The following is a 17,605-nucleotide window of genomic DNA, read 5'->3' as shown; positions in this document are numbered from 1 at the left end:
TAGGTCGGAAATAATTTTTAGCCCTTTGTGTGCAATATTTTAAGGAGATATATGTAAACGTTCAAAACTGCCAAGATTCTGGGTGGCTTAAGTGCTAGTGAGCCTATACATGCATTGTAAAATATCAAGTTTTCAAACCAGCATCACAAAAAAATTATTTAATACCGTTACATCGGGCTCAAATTTATAGCGAAAGTTAATTGTACCATACACGTTCAATATTTAGAACTGATATTCTTGTAGCTTGATCAGAAAGTGAAGCGCTTATGCTGAGGCAAATATTGTAAACAAAGATTTCTCTATAAGGCAGTCACAAAGGAAGTAAAATCTTTATGTGACAATGATTATAAATAGAACTCGCTATTGGTTGATACCAATATTGTTTCACAGCACAATTTTTAGAAAATCTGTCACTTTTATCACAACAGTCATATATTATCATTCCATATGGGTTGGATTCCGTGCATAGAAGTTGCAAGAGTTTTCTTTGAAGAGATCTAGTCCAGTTGCATTGACTGCAACGGCTGTTTGTATATTGTTTTTCCATTTGCATAGTATATTTTGTATTCACATTCTCACAACTTTAATATTGTTAGTATATCATGGTTATTTAATTACTTTAATTGTACATTTCTGTTGACTGCTGTTATTATTACTAACATGTTCACACCACCACATTTTGAAGATGTCCAGCAAACATGATATTAACATTTCTCTGTGTATAAACAATACTTTGTATGGTTTAGTGGTTTGCAATTTAAACACATTGTAGTGCCTACTAGCTTTTCCTATGTCTTTCCTGGGTATGTCATTGCCAACGCATTCAGCCTAAGTTTCCTTTAAAGCTGGCAGGCGTAAATGATTGCTAATTCATCATAAGCCTGATGTTAGCGTTGATTCCACAAATCGTCTAATTCACTGTCTTGGTTTTGTCTTAGTTCACTGAGAGCCCATTTCTTGTTGTCGATCTCGGCCATGAGTGTTGTGTATTGCTGAACAAGCGAAACAAATCCCATTCCGACTGACTCGTAAGCAAGAAGTGTTTGTGTGAGTCTGTGCAGCTCAGCACTGCTTTCTTCCTCTGCATCTTTTAAGTAGGCTCTGAAATCAGAACAAAGGAGTGATGCAGATCAGGCAATCGAATATTGCAAAATAAATGGCATAAACAAATGGGAAACAACTGCCCACCAAGCTATCAGCGTTGTTGTTTTGCAGTGGATGGCTAACAAATTTGCCGAGATGTATATTGCACGTGCAGAGGCAATCATGTCCTGTTTGACAACGTTATCGCTGCCATTACCATCATGGTTTGCTTATACCAATGACTTATGTACCGCCTGAAACCGGTTGACGTAAAGCTTTGCCCCTCGCCAACTATCAGCCGTTATAGTTCCCCTTTTTCTCCGTTTTCCTTTTTTTTTCTCTTTCTTTTTTTCGTTTTCGGTTTGTTCCTGTTTTTTCGTTTTCTGTTTTTTTTTGTTTTGGGGCCCTGGTTTGTTGTGTTTTTTCTTTTTCTCCCTCTGCTTTCCTTGTCGCTGCCTGCGGCCCCCCTCCACTGCTTTGTGGGTTTCTCGTCTGGTTTTGTTTCGTTTGTTTTGGCTTTCTGGTTTTTTCCTCGTTCACGTCTGTTTTTTGTCCGGTGTGTCTGCGGGCTCTCCTTCGTCTTGCTTGTCTCTTTCCCGGCTCGCTTCCGGGCTTTTGTCTCTCCGGGGGCCTTCGCCGTGTCTCGCCACTCTTGTAAATAGAAACTTTGCACTTGCCGTCTAATTATTACCGGTAAATAGCAATATGGGGTAACAACACAATTACTGTTTAGAAGAGCTCTATGCTGCCCAAAAACTACAGCTGACTCTCATCATTTAACAAAAAATCTGAAGGCTAACAGTGTTACATACTTGATTCTTTTAAGAGCCTCAGTCCCTTCAGGAGTGTAAGTATCCCTTATCATCTGATTTTGAAGAACTCTAAAGGAAATATTTCAAGAGAAATAAACAACCAACTTCTGAATACATTATCATGCAAAAAGGTAACTAATTAAGACAAGTAAATTCAATCTTTTACTATGTGGAAGCTGTGTTAATGAGTTAACTGTATGGATATGTCATAAAATTTTAGGCTTGTGGTACATGGAAACTGACAATACACTTCTGACTGCAGTAGATAAGGAAAAAAATCTTTGAAAGCGGTTTAAGCTTAAAGGAGAAGTTTTTCTCTTTTTTTCCCCCCTCCGCCACCGGCGGGGGTCCCCCCTCGCCTCTGCGTCCCCCCGCTCCAGCCTCTCGTCGCGCGGCGCTCGTCCCGGCCCGCGCCCAAGCTCAGCTTCTACATGTATACTGCCAGTATAAGATGCAAGAGAAACAAGTATCATGGGGTTTCAGGTGATTTCAAATCTTTGTGTCTTGTCAGTTTTCTCTGTATGGCTTGTCAAGGCTATTATTGCATGTGTAACTCTGGTGGGGGGGGGGGGGGGGGAGGAGGCAGTAACATGAGCAACCAGGAGCATTGCCACTTCCTCAGGATGGGAAGTTTGTCCCAGCATTGCAGGTTGCCATCTCCCCCCCCCCCCCCCACCCAGGGATGAAAAAACTTTCAAAACAAAGGGACAGGGAAGTAGGGTGTTCAGGACTCAATGCCAATATTCCCAGCAATCATGGTCTTGTTTAGGATTGCACATGAAGAAAACCACAACCTTCATGTTGTCTTGACAGTCTAGACCAATTTATGAGCATGAAAATTGTATCTTTTAGGGGGAAAAAGATTACGCCACACCCACATCGGTCTCCTTTAGGGGTTTAATTCAAATTTTCTGACAAGCATCCATGTCCCTTTCACATGGAAGTCCCCCTGGGTGGGTACCCCCACCTACTGCATTTTTGTCAGATTGCTTACTCCAGGGCCCTTCAAGCACAGTGCAGCACAAGGACCTTTGGTAGGCTTAAATTCTTCTTAATTCAGAGTCCAACAAGCAATGAGGCCATCAAGCTTTCCTTTGGGTCTTTGCACATGTACATGTAAATAAACTCCCCACTCTTGGCTTGGATAAAATAACAGAATCAACTGTTAATACCTGACTTTAAGGCACATGGCATCACATTTCGCAGCTAACCACTCTGCCGTCACTCGATCATACTTTGCCTGAGACTGCAACCTGTGGTCTGTTATGAGTTTTTCTAGAGTTTGAAGTGACTGCATCAGGACCTGGTATTTAACAGGAAAATGTGTTAATTAACAAATTCTTGCAATGTTATCAAGTTCTCCAAAGTTCTGTTGCTTTCATGTCTGGCTGAGTCACAGCTGTCTAACACAATTAAGTCTGCAAATTAAAATAATTACAGTGGAACCCGATATAACGATCTTCGATATAACGATATTCCCGATATAACGATGAATATGTTATGTCCCAGCAATAGTAAAATGTATGGGACGGAACCCCGATATAACGATTCCTCGATATAACAATATAATTTTACTGCCCCCTTGGCATATCGTTATACCGGGGTTCCACTGTACGTATGCACTCTTTTTTGAGTTGAAATGAAGCAAAAAAAGTGTGTAAATTAACATAGATCGGCAAGAATCCATAATAAATTGGGCTATTTGGGCATGCCAGAAAAAAAAAGAAGAATACCCATGACAGTATTTATTTTCAGCCGCTGAAAAAATGATAATAAGTAACATTCACATTTCACCATTTTTGGACACACCTCATACAACTGTCTAAACTGTTTGTCCCTCAGCATTCGATTGTGGTGCAGCTGCTTTATCTCTTGGTCCAGCAATTGCTTCTCATTTTCAATGAATGCTGGTAGCTGTGTGGCTTTAGCAAAAGACAGCTGCTCATTCTCTGAAAAAAAAAAAAGAATTTCAACTATGATGGCACAGTTACTCCTTACTACACAACCAAATTACAGCGAAACCCATAAAAGCATAAAATAATGTCTAAAATTATTTCTGGAATGTTTATTCTTTCACGACCAATGAGATGTGAGGCATAACTGCAACAAACCAATATTCCATTCTTGAAGTGAATGTTTCACTTTGGTGATCATAATTAGCATAGATTTTAACGATTCTATTTCTCTATTTTCTCCATAGTTTTAGTTTCAATTGAGAAGATATATCAAACGCTTGAAAGTGTTTATCAAACTTCCAAACACCACAAATACGCCGCTCCATGTCGTATTTTCAACTCTCTTCAAGGTGTTTTGAAATGTGATAACACTTTCTCTCATGTTTGACTGATATATTTTATCCAGAGACGTGAGGTTGTCTAGTACAATACTTCATTTAAACTTACCAGCTTGCTTTGCCGGTTTGTGAAAACTTGCCACTGTCTCACATTTGCTCCTCAGCCTCGACTCCAACTCAGGAATAATGTTCTGTTGAAATGACTTTGAGCAAAGATAGAAAATAATGTGAATTATACTTCAAAGAATGATTAAACCCACAAAAAATGAGAACAACAAGAAGCAAACTGAAGTGACATGTACTTGGTGTATAGACTTCTTGTGATGTTCTCCAGTTAGCAGATGTTCAGGTTTTAGTCCAAGCAAGGTTGCAGATTGTTCACCTCCTTCAGGATGGAATTCAAGGTAGTCAAGGGCCTCTGCCTGGGCTAGAGACTCCTTCAAGGATTCATACAGCTGTTGATTGAGGAAAATACACATACAATGTACAAAATCAGTATTGAATCCTCCATTGATAATGCAAGAAGTTCAGTGGATATAAATGGTACCTCACAAATTGTTGAGGTCCTGACGAATGCTATCCAGCTGCTTTCTGCTATACATTGTAGTAACAGGGGTAGGTTTGTGATAAGGGTAATATTTATTGTAAGTATATAAGGAGTGTGAAACAATCTACACTTCCACAACAAGGCAAATCATTTTTCCTTCTCCTTGGGGCAGGGGTGTAACCTGCTCAAACCAAATTAATTTCCATGGGAAGCCAAAGTGTCAGCCCTTTGATGTGTTCCTCCTGGGTGCCAGTAATTTAATGTGTACCCTGTTTTTGCAGACTCCTGGTGTCTGGTCTTCTCTGTCTTCTGCCCTCTTCTCTCTCCGTGTGTCCGGTTCGTGTGTGTTCGTGTTCCTTTCCTCCGTCTGTCGCCGCCCGTCCCTCCGTCTCGTGCCTCGGGCCCCTCTCTGTTGGTTCTCTTCCCTTCCGCGCGTTCTCGTGTGCCTCGGGTGTGCTGGCCTCGTGGCTGTCCTCTGCGGCGCGTGGTGTCACTTGGTCGAGTTTGTCTGATCCTTTTGATTTCTTTTTTAATTCCATACTATATAGTAGTAGTTGTTTCACTTTTTTCCTGTGAGTGGGTGGGGGAAACAGAGGGGTCAGAACTCTTCTCTCCCCTCTCCCCTTTCTAAGGGGTTCTTGCCTCGCTCTTGGTACTTTCTCTAATACAAAATACAGTTGTATTATACAATGTTGCAAAATCTCTTCTCTATTTCACCCAGGTCCCAAATCCATAGAATTCAACTTCCTACCCTGTCTTCTCCCACCTCCCAAAATTAGTAGTTCCTACTCCCTCAACCCCATGTTCCCACCCCTCTCCTCTGTCCCCCTTCACTTACGATACTACTCTTACCTGTGACATGGTTGAGCTGGGATGAACTTCTTGTTTTTTCATGTCATACTCAATCAACAACTCTTTTAGTTCTGAGTACAATGTTTGGAACTGCAGGTACTTCAATTTTTGTTCGCTTAATGTATCTCTAGCCTGGTGATTAACAAAACACAAAGTATGTGATGACAATCTGGACATGATAGCATACAACAAATCCTCCTTACTAATCTCAATATCCTTTCTCTAGTTCTAGTTGGGAGAATTTGGGTATTAACCAACTTACCAATATATAGTGTAATACAATCTACCCTAGTGATTAGAACCTTTCTTCTTGTAAAGAGTATGTCTGCCTGACTTTACTGACATTTTGTGGAGACGTTTAATTATGATTGCCAACACCAATGAGGTAGCTACATGTTGGTCACATTAATTCCACTGTCAAGTTATCTCACGTACGTTAACAGGTGTCAATTTAACTGACTATGTATGATAAGTGGAATGGTGACTTGGATGAAGTGAAAATAAGTGAAGGCATGGTCTCAAGTCAAATGCTGGGAAAAAAGATTTTCCGAGCCCCAACGAGAGCTGAAACCCATGACCTTCCAGATACCAGTTGTTAAATGTATATGTTACTTTCTAAATGAAGCCATTACTAACTGTAGATATCTACAGCAATATGGCACCAACCTGCATCATGTCTTTGTGGACTGCAACTGACATTCCACTTTCTGTCAAATGTCTTGTCAGTGACATCAACAATTTTGCAAATTCTGGGTTCTGCTGCACATTTGAAGCCGTCAAATGGACTGGCAGGCTGTTATTCACTGAAATGGCATTAAATTTCAAATTAAGTTAATTATAATAGTTCTCTGGAAAATAAAACAAAACATCATTTTTGGTGGCATGATCTGAACCAGAGCTCCCCAACTGTAAAACAAGCCTGAGCCAAATGAATGTACTTATAAGTAGAATCCCTATTTTTCAAACCTCCAAGGGAAATGAAAATTGGTTAAAAAAATCGGGTAGTCGAGAAATTAGGGTAAAATTGGGGTAAAATTAGTGTTCAACTAAGGGAAGTGAAACCACTTTTGGTTTGAGTTATCGGAAGGCTAGAAAAATTGAGGGTTAAGAAATCAGGATTCCACTTGCCATAAATATGCACACACGCCCCTGTTGAGCAATGCAGTGCCGTAGCAAGGGGAGGGGCCGGGGGGGCCCGTGCCCCCCCAGTTTTTTTTCCCAAAAAGTAAAAAACAGACCTGTATAAAATGTTGAAAATAAAATTTTATCTCCCGAGAAGTTTAAAACAATAACATTTGTACTTCTTTTCATTTTCAATGTACGTAGGAAGATGCACAACAATATTAAACAGCCAAAAACTAAAACAAATCAGAAATCGTGACAACAATGTAAAAAAAATGTCTCAAAATGTCACAAAAATGTCAAAATGTCTCAAAAATGTCTCAAATTTGCGATATGCGTAAATCACAAATAGCTCTTGGAGAACGCTGGAAATAGCATTTCCAAGCCTCTAGATTTCAAAATTTTCGGGGGGAGCATGCCCCCAAATCCCCCTAGCGGTTCGCGCCTTCAGCGCTCATGTGCCCCCCACTTATTTTACCCTTGCTACGGCACTGCAATGGTGGAATTTTAAGGTGTCAGGGGCAAAAAAAAGAGGATTTCTCAGGGTAAGATTGAAAGGGAAACAAGTAAGCTTATAGAAAGTAGCGGCGGGTTTGGTGGAAAATGGATAACGGCTATTGTATTTAAAATCCGCATCCCCCCCCCCCTATTAAGGACAGGTCTTTCATTCATTCTTCATTATTCTGTCATTGTTGGAAATGTGTTGTTTGTCCCTGAAGAATTCCATCTTCCATAGGGTTTCTGTTGAATAGCCCATAATTTATTTTTGAAAGTCACACTACTATTCTGGGAAATTATTTGTGTGCTCAAACTTTCACACAGTTAATGATCTCAAAGACCCTATTACGTCAGTTTTATTTTATCACTGATCAGCTGATGAACTGATTAAGTGATTAGAACCTTACGTTATATGTAAAATTAGAAAGTAAATTTTGCATCAGTACTGAAACTTAGCCATCACTTTAGGAACACTCACGTTTATCTGCTGTTTCCTGCGCTGAAATCATGTTGCATTATAAGCTTCTTGCATATAACGTTTAAGCTCCACTTTTCAGATCTCGTTTAGTGCCTGTTTTATAGCACGATCCGAGAAGATCGCAAAAATGTGTTGTGTTTCTTTCGCTTGCGATCTGCCGCCATTTTTCGTAAACACCAAAGTGAGGCAATTTGTAATCGTTTATTTTTACCGTAGGCATATTCTAAGATTACTTCTGATTGGTTAGATCCTCATCTGACCAATCAGGAAACGCTTTACATAGGCTCAAATGTGTATGATTTATGTTGTCTTTCAACCATTTTGTCTTTAGAAATTTAACCTATTTATTCTCCTCTGTCAAAGATCTCGTTTCTTCTCGTTGATCTTCCTTGTTGTCTCAGGTGAGGATACTGTATTCTCTATCTCCGTTACTTAGAAACGATGCTGTAGATTCGTTAAAATCCGCGATAATTTGAAAATTTTCATTGCGGCGTATTTTTTTGCAGGAAGTGCAACGCTCGTAACATGAAAATTTAAACATAAGACAAAAGCTAAGATAAAATGTTCTGAAAGCTTAAGTTCAATCAGTTTCTGCAGTTAACGTTTCTGCGTCTTACAATTAAACTACTTTCCGAAGCAGCTGCATTTTTCACTCAAACATTACATTGTGCTGTTGCAAGAATATTGAGTAAGCTTAAGGCTTATCATGTTTTTGATTCCACTCGATCGCTGATTGGAAACATATCGCTGAAAATGTTTGTATATGTAGCTTGTTGTTGTTGTTTAATTGTGCGTGAAAACTGCCCGCTTCTACAGTTTAGTTTGATTTAATTTTAAATGGTATCGTAAGCTTGTGTAGTGATAAATTATACGCAAGCAATATTTAATTGATATTAGTTTAAACAGCGGCCACCTGCCACAACTGAGAAAGGATTTTTTAGGGTTAGGTTATAGTTTGTTTTTTGATGATTGTATGACAAGATATAATGATTACGAATCTGTCATGTGATGTTATTGCAGGCAGCCCTCATATTTGTAGAATTAAGTAAATCTTCATTTGTGTTTTTTCCGTAATGTTTTTAGTCAATTTATAAATGTACTTTCTTTTATACTCCTGCTACTGTACTTGCTGACGCTAATTACCATGTGGAGAAAAACCTTTCTTATTTCTTATTATGTATTGTATTTTCTCGATTAAACTCCCCCAGCATTTATTTCAAACGTAGCCTGGTGGACCCGGCGCTTATTTTATTTGACTCCTGCAGTTAATTTGAGCCTGATATGTTCATCAAGCAAGGGTTTTTATTCATTATTTTTGACAAATAGGTATCTGTCTAATATACCTACATACAGTAATACCTGAAATAAATACCCAACAGGCCTATTTTCAACTCCACCTTAAAAACACAGCATTTATTTGATACCCGGCATTTAAATGAGAAAGTATGGTTGGTACTCATGGGTACTGCTAATTTCTGGCTATAATGATAGCGTTAATGAAAAAGCTTTAAGCCCAGTCACATAATGAAAAGGTTGCGAACAAGCATTTGGCCTACTGAAAAGTGTTTTTCTTGTTGCTGTAAGTCTGAAAACTCATAAATGCCTGATAGAAGTCATCCTGGTCTAGAAAATTGTTGAAACGTGCCATAGTAATGGATTACTGTTCACAGAAAAGCTTGTATTTGAAAAGAAAATGTCATCCCAGTTACCGGGATGAGATTTTCAAACGGGAAAATTTCCAGCCCAGTAACCTGGGATTTTGACCATAAAAACCGAAATTTTGGTAACAGGGCTAGCCTGCCTCCTCATTTGAACATGTTGAAATTTTTACAGAGGAAATAGTGGTAAGGCAAGATCCCAGAAACCAGGCTAGCCCAGTTAATCATGCTCTTATGAAGAAGGTCTCTGTTTATATTGACTGTCGTTTAAATAAAAACTGTTCAATTATTGATATCAATAAATTTCATTATGTTTCTTATAGGTTTGATCTTTAAAAAATAAACATGGAAGACCCTGATCTCAGAGTGAGACAGACTGGTCTGGATTTAGAGTACTTGAAGAGTGTACCAGGACTTCTAAAAATTGTTGAAATTGTATGTATATATATAAGTTGGTGATGCTCTGTTAACTATTTAGCATAACCAAAGTATCTTAAACTCATGGCCAATAGATGATTTTGGGGAAGGTGCCTTTGAAAGTAGGTGGTGGTTCCAGGTGAAATAAGAGACTTTTGCAGGGCACACAGGTATCCATGGCGACCCTGAGAATGGCAACCACCAGCAAGCACTGTCACACTGAAAAGATCAGTGGAGATACTTAACAACCCCTATACATGTACTTACCAGGGAGGGAGAGGGCAAGGGAGCTTGAACTGCAGGACAAACACACGTTTCAGAGCTCAAAACAGCTGCACCACCTCACAGCTGGGGTGCACAATACGTAAGCTCTGTGATACCCCATATGTCACTTAGCAGCACATGGTCCCACGATCGCTGCCGACCAGCATTGGCTCCTAAATTGCTCATAATATCCTAAATTGCATTTGGCCACTATACATGTAAGTGTTGTTCCATAAACTGTCCATACCCCTTCGACATAGGGTTTTTTGGTTTAAATCCCCCCACCCATCTGGAAATTCTATTTAAGCCCCATACTTTCCTTTCAAAGCTTGGCTTTTGAGAACCCCCATCCCCTCAGAATTTCCAATGACCTTCCATAGGGTGGGTCTGGATATTTTCTGGAACTGCACAATATAATGTAATTTTGGAGAACAGATTTTCTTCATTTCTTGGTTAATATGACTTAGCTTATATGTATGTAGTTTACATGTACACGAGAAGCAGCTCCCCGCCCCCCATCCTGCAAATGCTGCCGTAAAAGGTGTTATGGGCTACGGCCGTTAATGACAGCCCTGTTATTGAATGCCCTGTCTTGTCAGGGAGAAATCAGCAAAATTTTTGTTTCTCCTTGGCCAGCAAACATACAAGTAAAAATACTGATTGTGCTACAAAATGTCATGTATCTTTCAGATTTGCCTTCTCTTGGCTTTTGCATGCCTATCTGGCTTTACATTGAAATTCACAGATGATCGATACGGCGGCAGATTTGACTTCTTTTACTTTGCCACTATTACGTCATGGTTGTTAGTCATTATTCTGTTTGTCATGTTTCTGTTGAGGCTTTATGAGAGATTTACCAACATCAACTGGAACCTTGTTGTAAGTGACTAGAGTGTTCTATTTTTAAATACCGTAACTGTCACCCATTCATGATGTTAGCCAAGTACTTGATTTACTGGAAGATACAATGCTGTTATTGTATTACATACACTGATAAAGAAATCTTAATTAAAGTTCTTTGTTTCAGATCCATTCTTTTGCAAGCTTGATCGGCTCAGTACTGATTTGTTCTTTTTTGTTAAGCGATAACATAAGCATCTCTTTATGTCATGGGTAATCAACCGGTTCTGTTGTGCGCGATCAACTGACAGAATAAGACTGGGAACTAAATACAGGAATATATGAGACATGGACAGGGATCAAATAAAGAACACAAAGCAAAATACTCCTGAAGTTAGAAAGGACTAAATACAAGATAAATGTATAATTGAAAGAGACAAATTATATTTGGCAAGTTCTATAAGATCCAGTAGACAGACATCTCTACAATTGGCCTTTGCAGGGCACGAAATTGCGCCTACTGCAGGCGCCAATGCGACTAAATTTTTCCTAATTTTTCACTTTGGCGACCAAATCCTGAAAATAAGTCGCCAAATTGGCGAGGAGAATTGCATTATCATCCTCAGTCAAACCACATCCAATCGTTCATTTCAACAAGTATTGCATAATTCGTAACAAAAAAACACTTCACAATAAGAACTTGCTTTATTCAAAAGACTAGCTAACATCTCAGCTAAACTTAATTTGAACGTGATTTACCTGTCAGAAAACCTTAGAAAATCTGTCATGTGTTTTCCAATCGAGCGACATTATTACAGGCAGGCAACTTCCTTTCTCAGATAAATTTCAACAGCCATGAAAACAGTCACACAATAAAATTTATGTGCTTTGGTGTTTCGTGTTGTATTGAAGTTTACAATGTACATTAGGCAAAATGGCTCAATTTAAAATGTTTAAATCCATTTATGAAGTCAAAAACATTATAGACTGTTTGCTCGATGCGTGATGCGTATATTGTACATGCGCCCACGTTATTAAGATCAGTGGTTTCATCTCGTACTTCATGTTAGGTCACTACAAGTCTTCGCAAGTCTTGTGCTTCATATAGCGTACACAAAAAGCCATTCGAAATTGAAATTAATGCAAATAAGGTGAAAATAATCCATTCTAAGGGGTCTATCTAGTAAAATGGCAGAGTAAAAATGTTTCATTTAATTATTTACTTTTTTGGCGACCAAATTTTTGGATTTGGCTACCACTCTTAAATATTTAGGAGCCAAGTGGCTACTGGGAAAAAAAGTTAATTTCGTGCCCTGCTTTGTTTATATAATAACAATAATGAGACTGTATATCGTATATCAGACTTATTTTACATGTAGATGTCACACTACAAAATAACACAACTTTTGTTGAACAATCATTTAATACAGAAGTTGTCAGCTACTTTTCTTAAGAATATATGTTAATTTTTTTGACAAATTTCCTCAAGACCCCCTTGGAAAACATCATCGCTTCTGCAGGCACTGCATGTCCTTTTTATATACACATAGTATAGCTGTACAGCATAAATGTCATGATATTTGTTGTTTTTTATTCAACAGATGGCTGTTTACTCCCCTGTTACGGCATTTCTATTGCTGATCTCCTCAGCACTTGTTCTTGACGCAGCCATTTACTACAGGAGACACGAGAGACCATTTAAAGGTCAAATCCAACCAATTTGTGATATGGAACCATGTGGCAATGTTGAAGCAGCTGGGGTAAGTAGGGGTGAAAATAACGGCCGGTCAATGAACAATGTCCGGTCAAGATAACAATTTGTCCAGACAAAATTTCAGTTTGTCCGGCAAACATGTGAAGCGATATTATTTTTTACTTTCAGTAAAACATTATGTATCTTTTCCTGCTTATTTTTGAACTGTGTAGTTTCATTTATGATAGTGTTATGCAGAATTTCTCACTCTAACAAAACATGCACAGAAAACAATGAAAGCTAGGTAACCAAGCATTTCATTTGCGGGAAACGGAAGGAACCTGGAAAATATGTCACATCTTACAGGGACATCAAGTAGAAACCATCTGTTCAAGAAATTGCAGCCATAACTGAGTGAAAAATAGAGAGCCTTCTTACCGTAAATGATCTAATAAACGCTGGGGGTGTTTATTACATTTTTGGGGTCCTATGGGAGGCGTTAAATAGATATGAGGCGTTTATTTGAGAGAGGGGTTTATTTCACTTTAACTGTAACAACGCCAACAAAACAAATATGATGCATAGTTTGCTCGTAGAGTAAGATAGAAAACAGAGTTTGTGGGTAGCAGACTAATCTATTTTGCGCTAATGCAAAGCCTGAAGATGTCATTCACAGTTCAATATCAACGTTTTCATCGCCATTGGGGTCAACCATCTCTTTGGTGTCCGAGTCAAGCAAGAAACTTACTATTTTGCGTAATTTTATTCTATGGAACATTTCTTTAGTTTTGGGGGTGATTCTTGGAGGGGGGGGGGCATCTATTAGACACAGGGCGTTTATAAGAGAGGGGCGTCCAATACAAACTTTACAGTTCAGATCATTTACGGTATACCACCCAAACGAAAACCAACAATCGAAGACGTTCGATTGAACAGCAACGCATGACCAAGCTAGAATTCATTTGGCCGGTCAACATGACTGACAAATGTACAAAAATTGTTTTGAGCCCTGGTAAGGGCCCTTATCCATGTGTAAACATATTAACCTACAGCATATGCTTGTGGGAAACAAAAATCATATCATATTGAAGTTAATCCTTAACTTACAGTGTAGTCCCCCGGCACCCCTTCCAAAAATTTGGCTTAAAGTACGGGGGAGGGGGGGGGGTAGCCCCTGGCAACCCCTTCGAAGAATTTGGCTTAAAAAAATTGGCTTAAAGTACGGGGGTTGGGGTCTCAGAGACCAAAAACTTTGAAGGAGATGTATGAATAATTTTTGGAACTACACAAAGGGCAGTTAGCAATTCACGTCTGTCAATCATATCTTATCTTGTGTGGGAGGAGTTGGTAAGGAGTTGGAAAATAATTAATTGTGAAGTGTCAAGTGTTTTTATAACATTGAACATAGACATCTTTCAATCCTTGTTCAATCATGTATTTTGCCTATTAGCCTTGGACAGGCCAAAAAATGTGTAAAAAACGTTATAACAAGATGTCTGTCTGAATTTTTTTTTCCACTCAGGCATTTGGAATCATTTCTATGGTTTTGTTCGCAGTGGATACCATCTTGTATTGCATGAAGAACAGGAACACAGGATCAGCACAGCCTCCACCAACAACAACATTTGAAGGCGGCACTGTAGATGATCATGAACCTATTGAGTGAACTGATGCAAAACTATTCACATTATAAACTAAGGTGATCTGAGGGCCAATTTAGACAGTACTTCTAACTTTTTGCATGCATTGTTGATACGGCATGTAGCTGCTTGCATTATGCAAAATAACGTACAAGTATACAACTTTCATCACTTAACATTGTATATGACAATCATAAATAAGTGGTTGTGTATGTGTAGGTTTGATTTACAGGAAACAATTTAAGCCATAGGCTTAATTGTCATAAGCTTCTCGCACTTGACACAGTTGAATGGTTTAAGTTGGCCCTTGCAAGTTTACTTAGCAGTTTTTTTATTTGAGATTCAATCACAATTAACCTTTGTAATGGCAATATTGATGTTTAGTTATGTTTTTAAATTGATATTAATGGTTCTTGACAATGCAGTGAACTTAATACAAACAGCTAATTTCCATCAATCACATAAGTTATGTATTTAAGAATTCCAGTTAGTGATGATGGCAATGTGTGAATTTATGATCAAAACGCCATACAACATGTACAGAGTCTTGTATTGTACCTATTTCTCAATTTTTACAAATTTTGCTGAGATACCTGTTCCTGGCTTACACAATCGTGAAAAGCACTTCAACTTAGAATTCTGCCTTGATATAAATTCCTTGTATCCAGCAACGTCCATCTGACCTTGAAAAGTACTCTAAATGTTGGTGTCCTACCATCCTCGGAGACCCAGGGGCAGTTAGTGGGGCGAAACGAAGGAAAACCGGACAGAAATCGTAGCGACGAAAGTTTTCAACTTCGTGCCGTTCTTGAAAACTTTCGTCGCTACGATTTCTGTCCGGTTTTCCTTCGTTTCGCCCCACTAACTGCCCCTGGGTCTCCGAGGATGGTGTCCTACATGTAGGCTAGAAAAGTGGTCGAATTTTGTCTGCCAGCTAAACTTGTATAAACCATGGTTAAGAATATGCCTAAATTATGGTAAGACATTTCATAATGACTGACATAAAAAAAATAAAATCAACTTTGTTTTACGAGGGTTGCACGTAACAGTCTTCGACTGACAAACCTGTGGCCCTCGGATTCCCGATCGAATTGGAATTTAGAAGTGTTGGTTTTTGTTTCAAAGAAAGCTCCACCCATATATAATGGCAATATTATACCAAGGGGCAAATATTTGTGTTATTAAAAAGCTATGAATTTTTTGTGGGTGAAAATGTACACGGCGTACATAAGAAACAAAATTAAATTGTGGTTAGTTTAATGCAACTACTGTACATAAATAAGACCAAGTGTCCACCCTCTGTCAAGACCCCCTTTCTCTTATACATGTTCTGTAAGTGTGGCAGGGCCTCCTTAAAATCATGAAAATAATAATTATGAAGTAAAGTCATTAATGTAGTAAGAGAAGTGTGGCTCTGATACTGGTTCGAGGCACAAAATAAAATTGTATAAAATTAAAGCTGGTTTTTCGTTTTAATGGTCATGGTGGAAGTTGAATAAACAGTGTTTTAAATAAAAGGTTGGGTGATTGTAGTGGATAAAGACCCAAAAATGACAGGCATGCAGTAGTAGACAAACATCTATTGAACAACAACCCCACCCCCTCCTTGATCAGTTCATGGTAACAGTAGGTGATATGGCATATTTTCGCTATGGAAAGATTATCTGGCTCTCATGTGAAAGACAAGGGAGACTGAGTGGCTTCCTTAATTATTCTAATTTTAATAATATATATTTTTTTGTAGTTTCACTTTCTTAAATTATTGTAAGCCGGTTATAATGTAAAGGAAACGTAAATGCCCTGCGTGCAGAGGTTTCTACGCTTCGTCGCAGGGTAGTATGTCAAAAACCTCCCCTTCTGGTTAGAAAGGTTCTACGACAGATCTAATTCAATCTAGGTATTTATAGCTTACTCCATTTAGAGAAATTTAACCTGTAAACGGTACATATATATTATTATACTCTAATTTTTTAAAACGCGGGAAGGGTTGCCTCTGTATGCGTTTGCTCTCTTGATATATACTCTATATATCCTTTGCACTAGACACTTGCATGACTTAAAATTGCATTCAATAATTACATGTAATGTAAAATAATATTGAGACATTACACGTTAACTTTAAGAAGTAGAATGATTCTTATCATGTAAATAAATGCAAGTGTAAATGTGACGACCTGTGAATAAAGCGTGCTTTCTTTAACCTATGAAGAAGCAAAGTGATCAGTAGCGATCTTCTCATAGATAAAAAGGGGAGCCTCGGGCCATGCGGCCCATACTGCTTGAGCTTATCCCGGTTTCCGTAGCATTAAGCGGCTAGGAATATCTCTACTCCCCCTGAATGGTATGCTAGTCCATCGCATGGTACCCCCCACCAGCATTATGTCGCCGGAACCCATTTAAACACCTGGGTGGAGAGAGGCACTATGAGAGTAAAGTGAATTGTTCAAGAACACAACACAGTAACCCCGGCCAGTGCTCGAACCCGGACCGCTCGATCCACCGCGCCTCCCTACATTTATTCACTACGAGTACTTCAAGAAATGTTAGGATAATTTGTCAAGTTGGTAATTGGGCGGAATGACGTCACGTATACACGGCCATGGTGCTTGGTACTTTTTGAAAATGGCGGCTCCCGATGTCGAATTTTGGGCTTTTCATTAGAACAGCCTACACTTTAGAAGCTGGAAATCGATGAGTAGCTAAACTCAATGTAACCTTTATATTCGTGATGACAAAAAGATACTCTTGATTTGGGTCAAAGGAAAATAGTGGCTGGTGTTTGTAAGTTTTAACGTAGTTTTAGTAGTACCTCTAGCACCAAACAGCTTCTTGTTGATAATCACCCGATTATGTGGGACAATGTTTTGCAAGGCATACCAAAACAAGCAGGCAAGATGAGATAAATTGGACCATATAAAACGTACTAATTTGCCCGCTGAAAATCGAAGAAAAACGAGACCTTCGTGGCTTCACAAATGTTCACTTCCCTTCCCTGGCTTAGGTGGAAACTTTTCAAACAAGTTCAAAGGCTCCAAGGCCAACAAAGCCTCAAAAGTAAGTGGAAGAAAAAGAATCGAAGGAGTGAGGGGAAAACAAAGCAAAAAACAAAAAGCCTGACCTGGTCTATTTTTTCCTCGTTCAAAAAGCTCAAGTTTTGCTTTGTGCAAAAAAAGCTCATTGTTTTGCGCATGGCCCAAGGAAATATTAAAATTCTTGCCTCAGTGTGGATGGGAATGTAATTAGTTTTCATGTTTAAATAAGGTTTTCGGGAGTATTACAGCCAGTAATAGGCGGTTAATTGCGGTGTTTTTGGGAAGATACAAGAGTCAAAGGGTTGAGCTGCCGTGGTGCTTGTCGATCGTAGCGCCCGTTGTACCCAGACAAAAGGTAAGGTCTGGGTACGAGATT

General features: G+C 38.9%; 3 protein-coding genes across 4 annotated transcripts in view; 1 reads left to right on the top strand and 2 right to left on the bottom strand.

The window, feature by feature from the left end:
* LOC144651724 (uncharacterized) overlaps positions 1-17,605 on the bottom strand; it is a 165,431-nt gene that overhangs the window by 51,324 nt on the left and 96,502 nt on the right. The window lies entirely within an intron of this gene.
* LOC144652714 (HAUS augmin-like complex subunit 4) lies at positions 859-7,862 on the bottom strand. The gene is made up of 9 exons (XM_078512763.1): positions 7,686-7,862; positions 6,254-6,390; positions 5,588-5,719; positions 4,491-4,643; positions 4,298-4,391; positions 3,705-3,844; positions 3,068-3,198; positions 1,896-1,964; positions 859-1,101 (listed from the first exon to the last, which is right to left on the bottom strand). The coding sequence occupies exons 1-9, from the start codon at positions 7,714-7,716 to the stop codon at positions 888-890; spliced, it is 1,101 nt and encodes a 366-aa protein (XP_078368889.1). The 5' UTR covers positions 7,717-7,862; the 3' UTR covers positions 859-887.
* Positions 7,971-15,714, top strand: LOC144649911 (plasmolipin-like). Of its 2 annotated transcripts, XR_013569977.1 has the most exons (6): positions 7,971-8,086; positions 9,667-9,778; positions 10,715-10,903; positions 12,466-12,624; positions 14,080-14,899; positions 15,082-15,714. XR_013569977.1 is itself a non-coding variant. In XM_078509506.1 (5 exons), exons 2-5 carry the CDS (start codon positions 9,689-9,691, stop codon positions 14,221-14,223), a joined length of 582 nt encoding a protein of 193 aa, XP_078365632.1. In that variant the 5' UTR covers positions 7,971-8,086; positions 9,667-9,688; the 3' UTR covers positions 14,224-15,714. The 2 variants fall into 2 exon arrangements, 1 of the variants encoding a protein (XP_078365632.1); XM_078509506.1 differs by having other exon boundaries at positions 14,080-15,714.

The sequence above is a fragment of the Oculina patagonica genome, chromosome 4 (genome assembly GCF_052425735.1).
Source record: "Oculina patagonica isolate OP01 chromosome 4, crgOcupat, whole genome shotgun sequence".
Taxonomy (NCBI): Eukaryota; Metazoa; Cnidaria; class Anthozoa; order Scleractinia; family Oculinidae; genus Oculina; species Oculina patagonica.
Note: the sequence above shows the minus strand (reverse complement) of the source record. Positions and strands in the feature narration are given on the sequence as shown.

Excerpts from the sequence above, each read along its gene's own strand:
- LOC144652714 (XM_078512763.1), bottom strand. The coding sequence starts at position 7,716 with ATGATTTCAGCGCAGGAAACAGCAGATAAAC. Across the intron at positions 4,644-5,587 it reads CCAGCTCAACCATGTCACAG|CTGTATGAATCCTTGAAGGA; the intron begins GTAAGAGTAGTA and ends CTCAATCAACAG. Across the intron at positions 3,199-3,704 it reads AGTTTAGACAGTTGTATGAG|GTCCTGATGCAGTCACTTCA; the intron begins GTGTGTCCAAAA and ends GTTAAATACCAG.
- LOC144649911 (XM_078509506.1), top strand. The coding sequence starts at position 9,689 with ATGGAAGACCCTGATCTCAGAGTGAGACAGACTGGTCTGGATTTAGAG. Across the intron at positions 10,904-12,465 it reads ACATCAACTGGAACCTTGTT|ATGGCTGTTTACTCCCCTGT; the intron begins GTAAGTGACTAG and ends TTTATTCAACAG. Across the intron at positions 12,625-14,079 it reads GCAATGTTGAAGCAGCTGGG|GCATTTGGAATCATTTCTAT; the intron begins GTAAGTAGGGGT and ends TTTTCCACTCAG.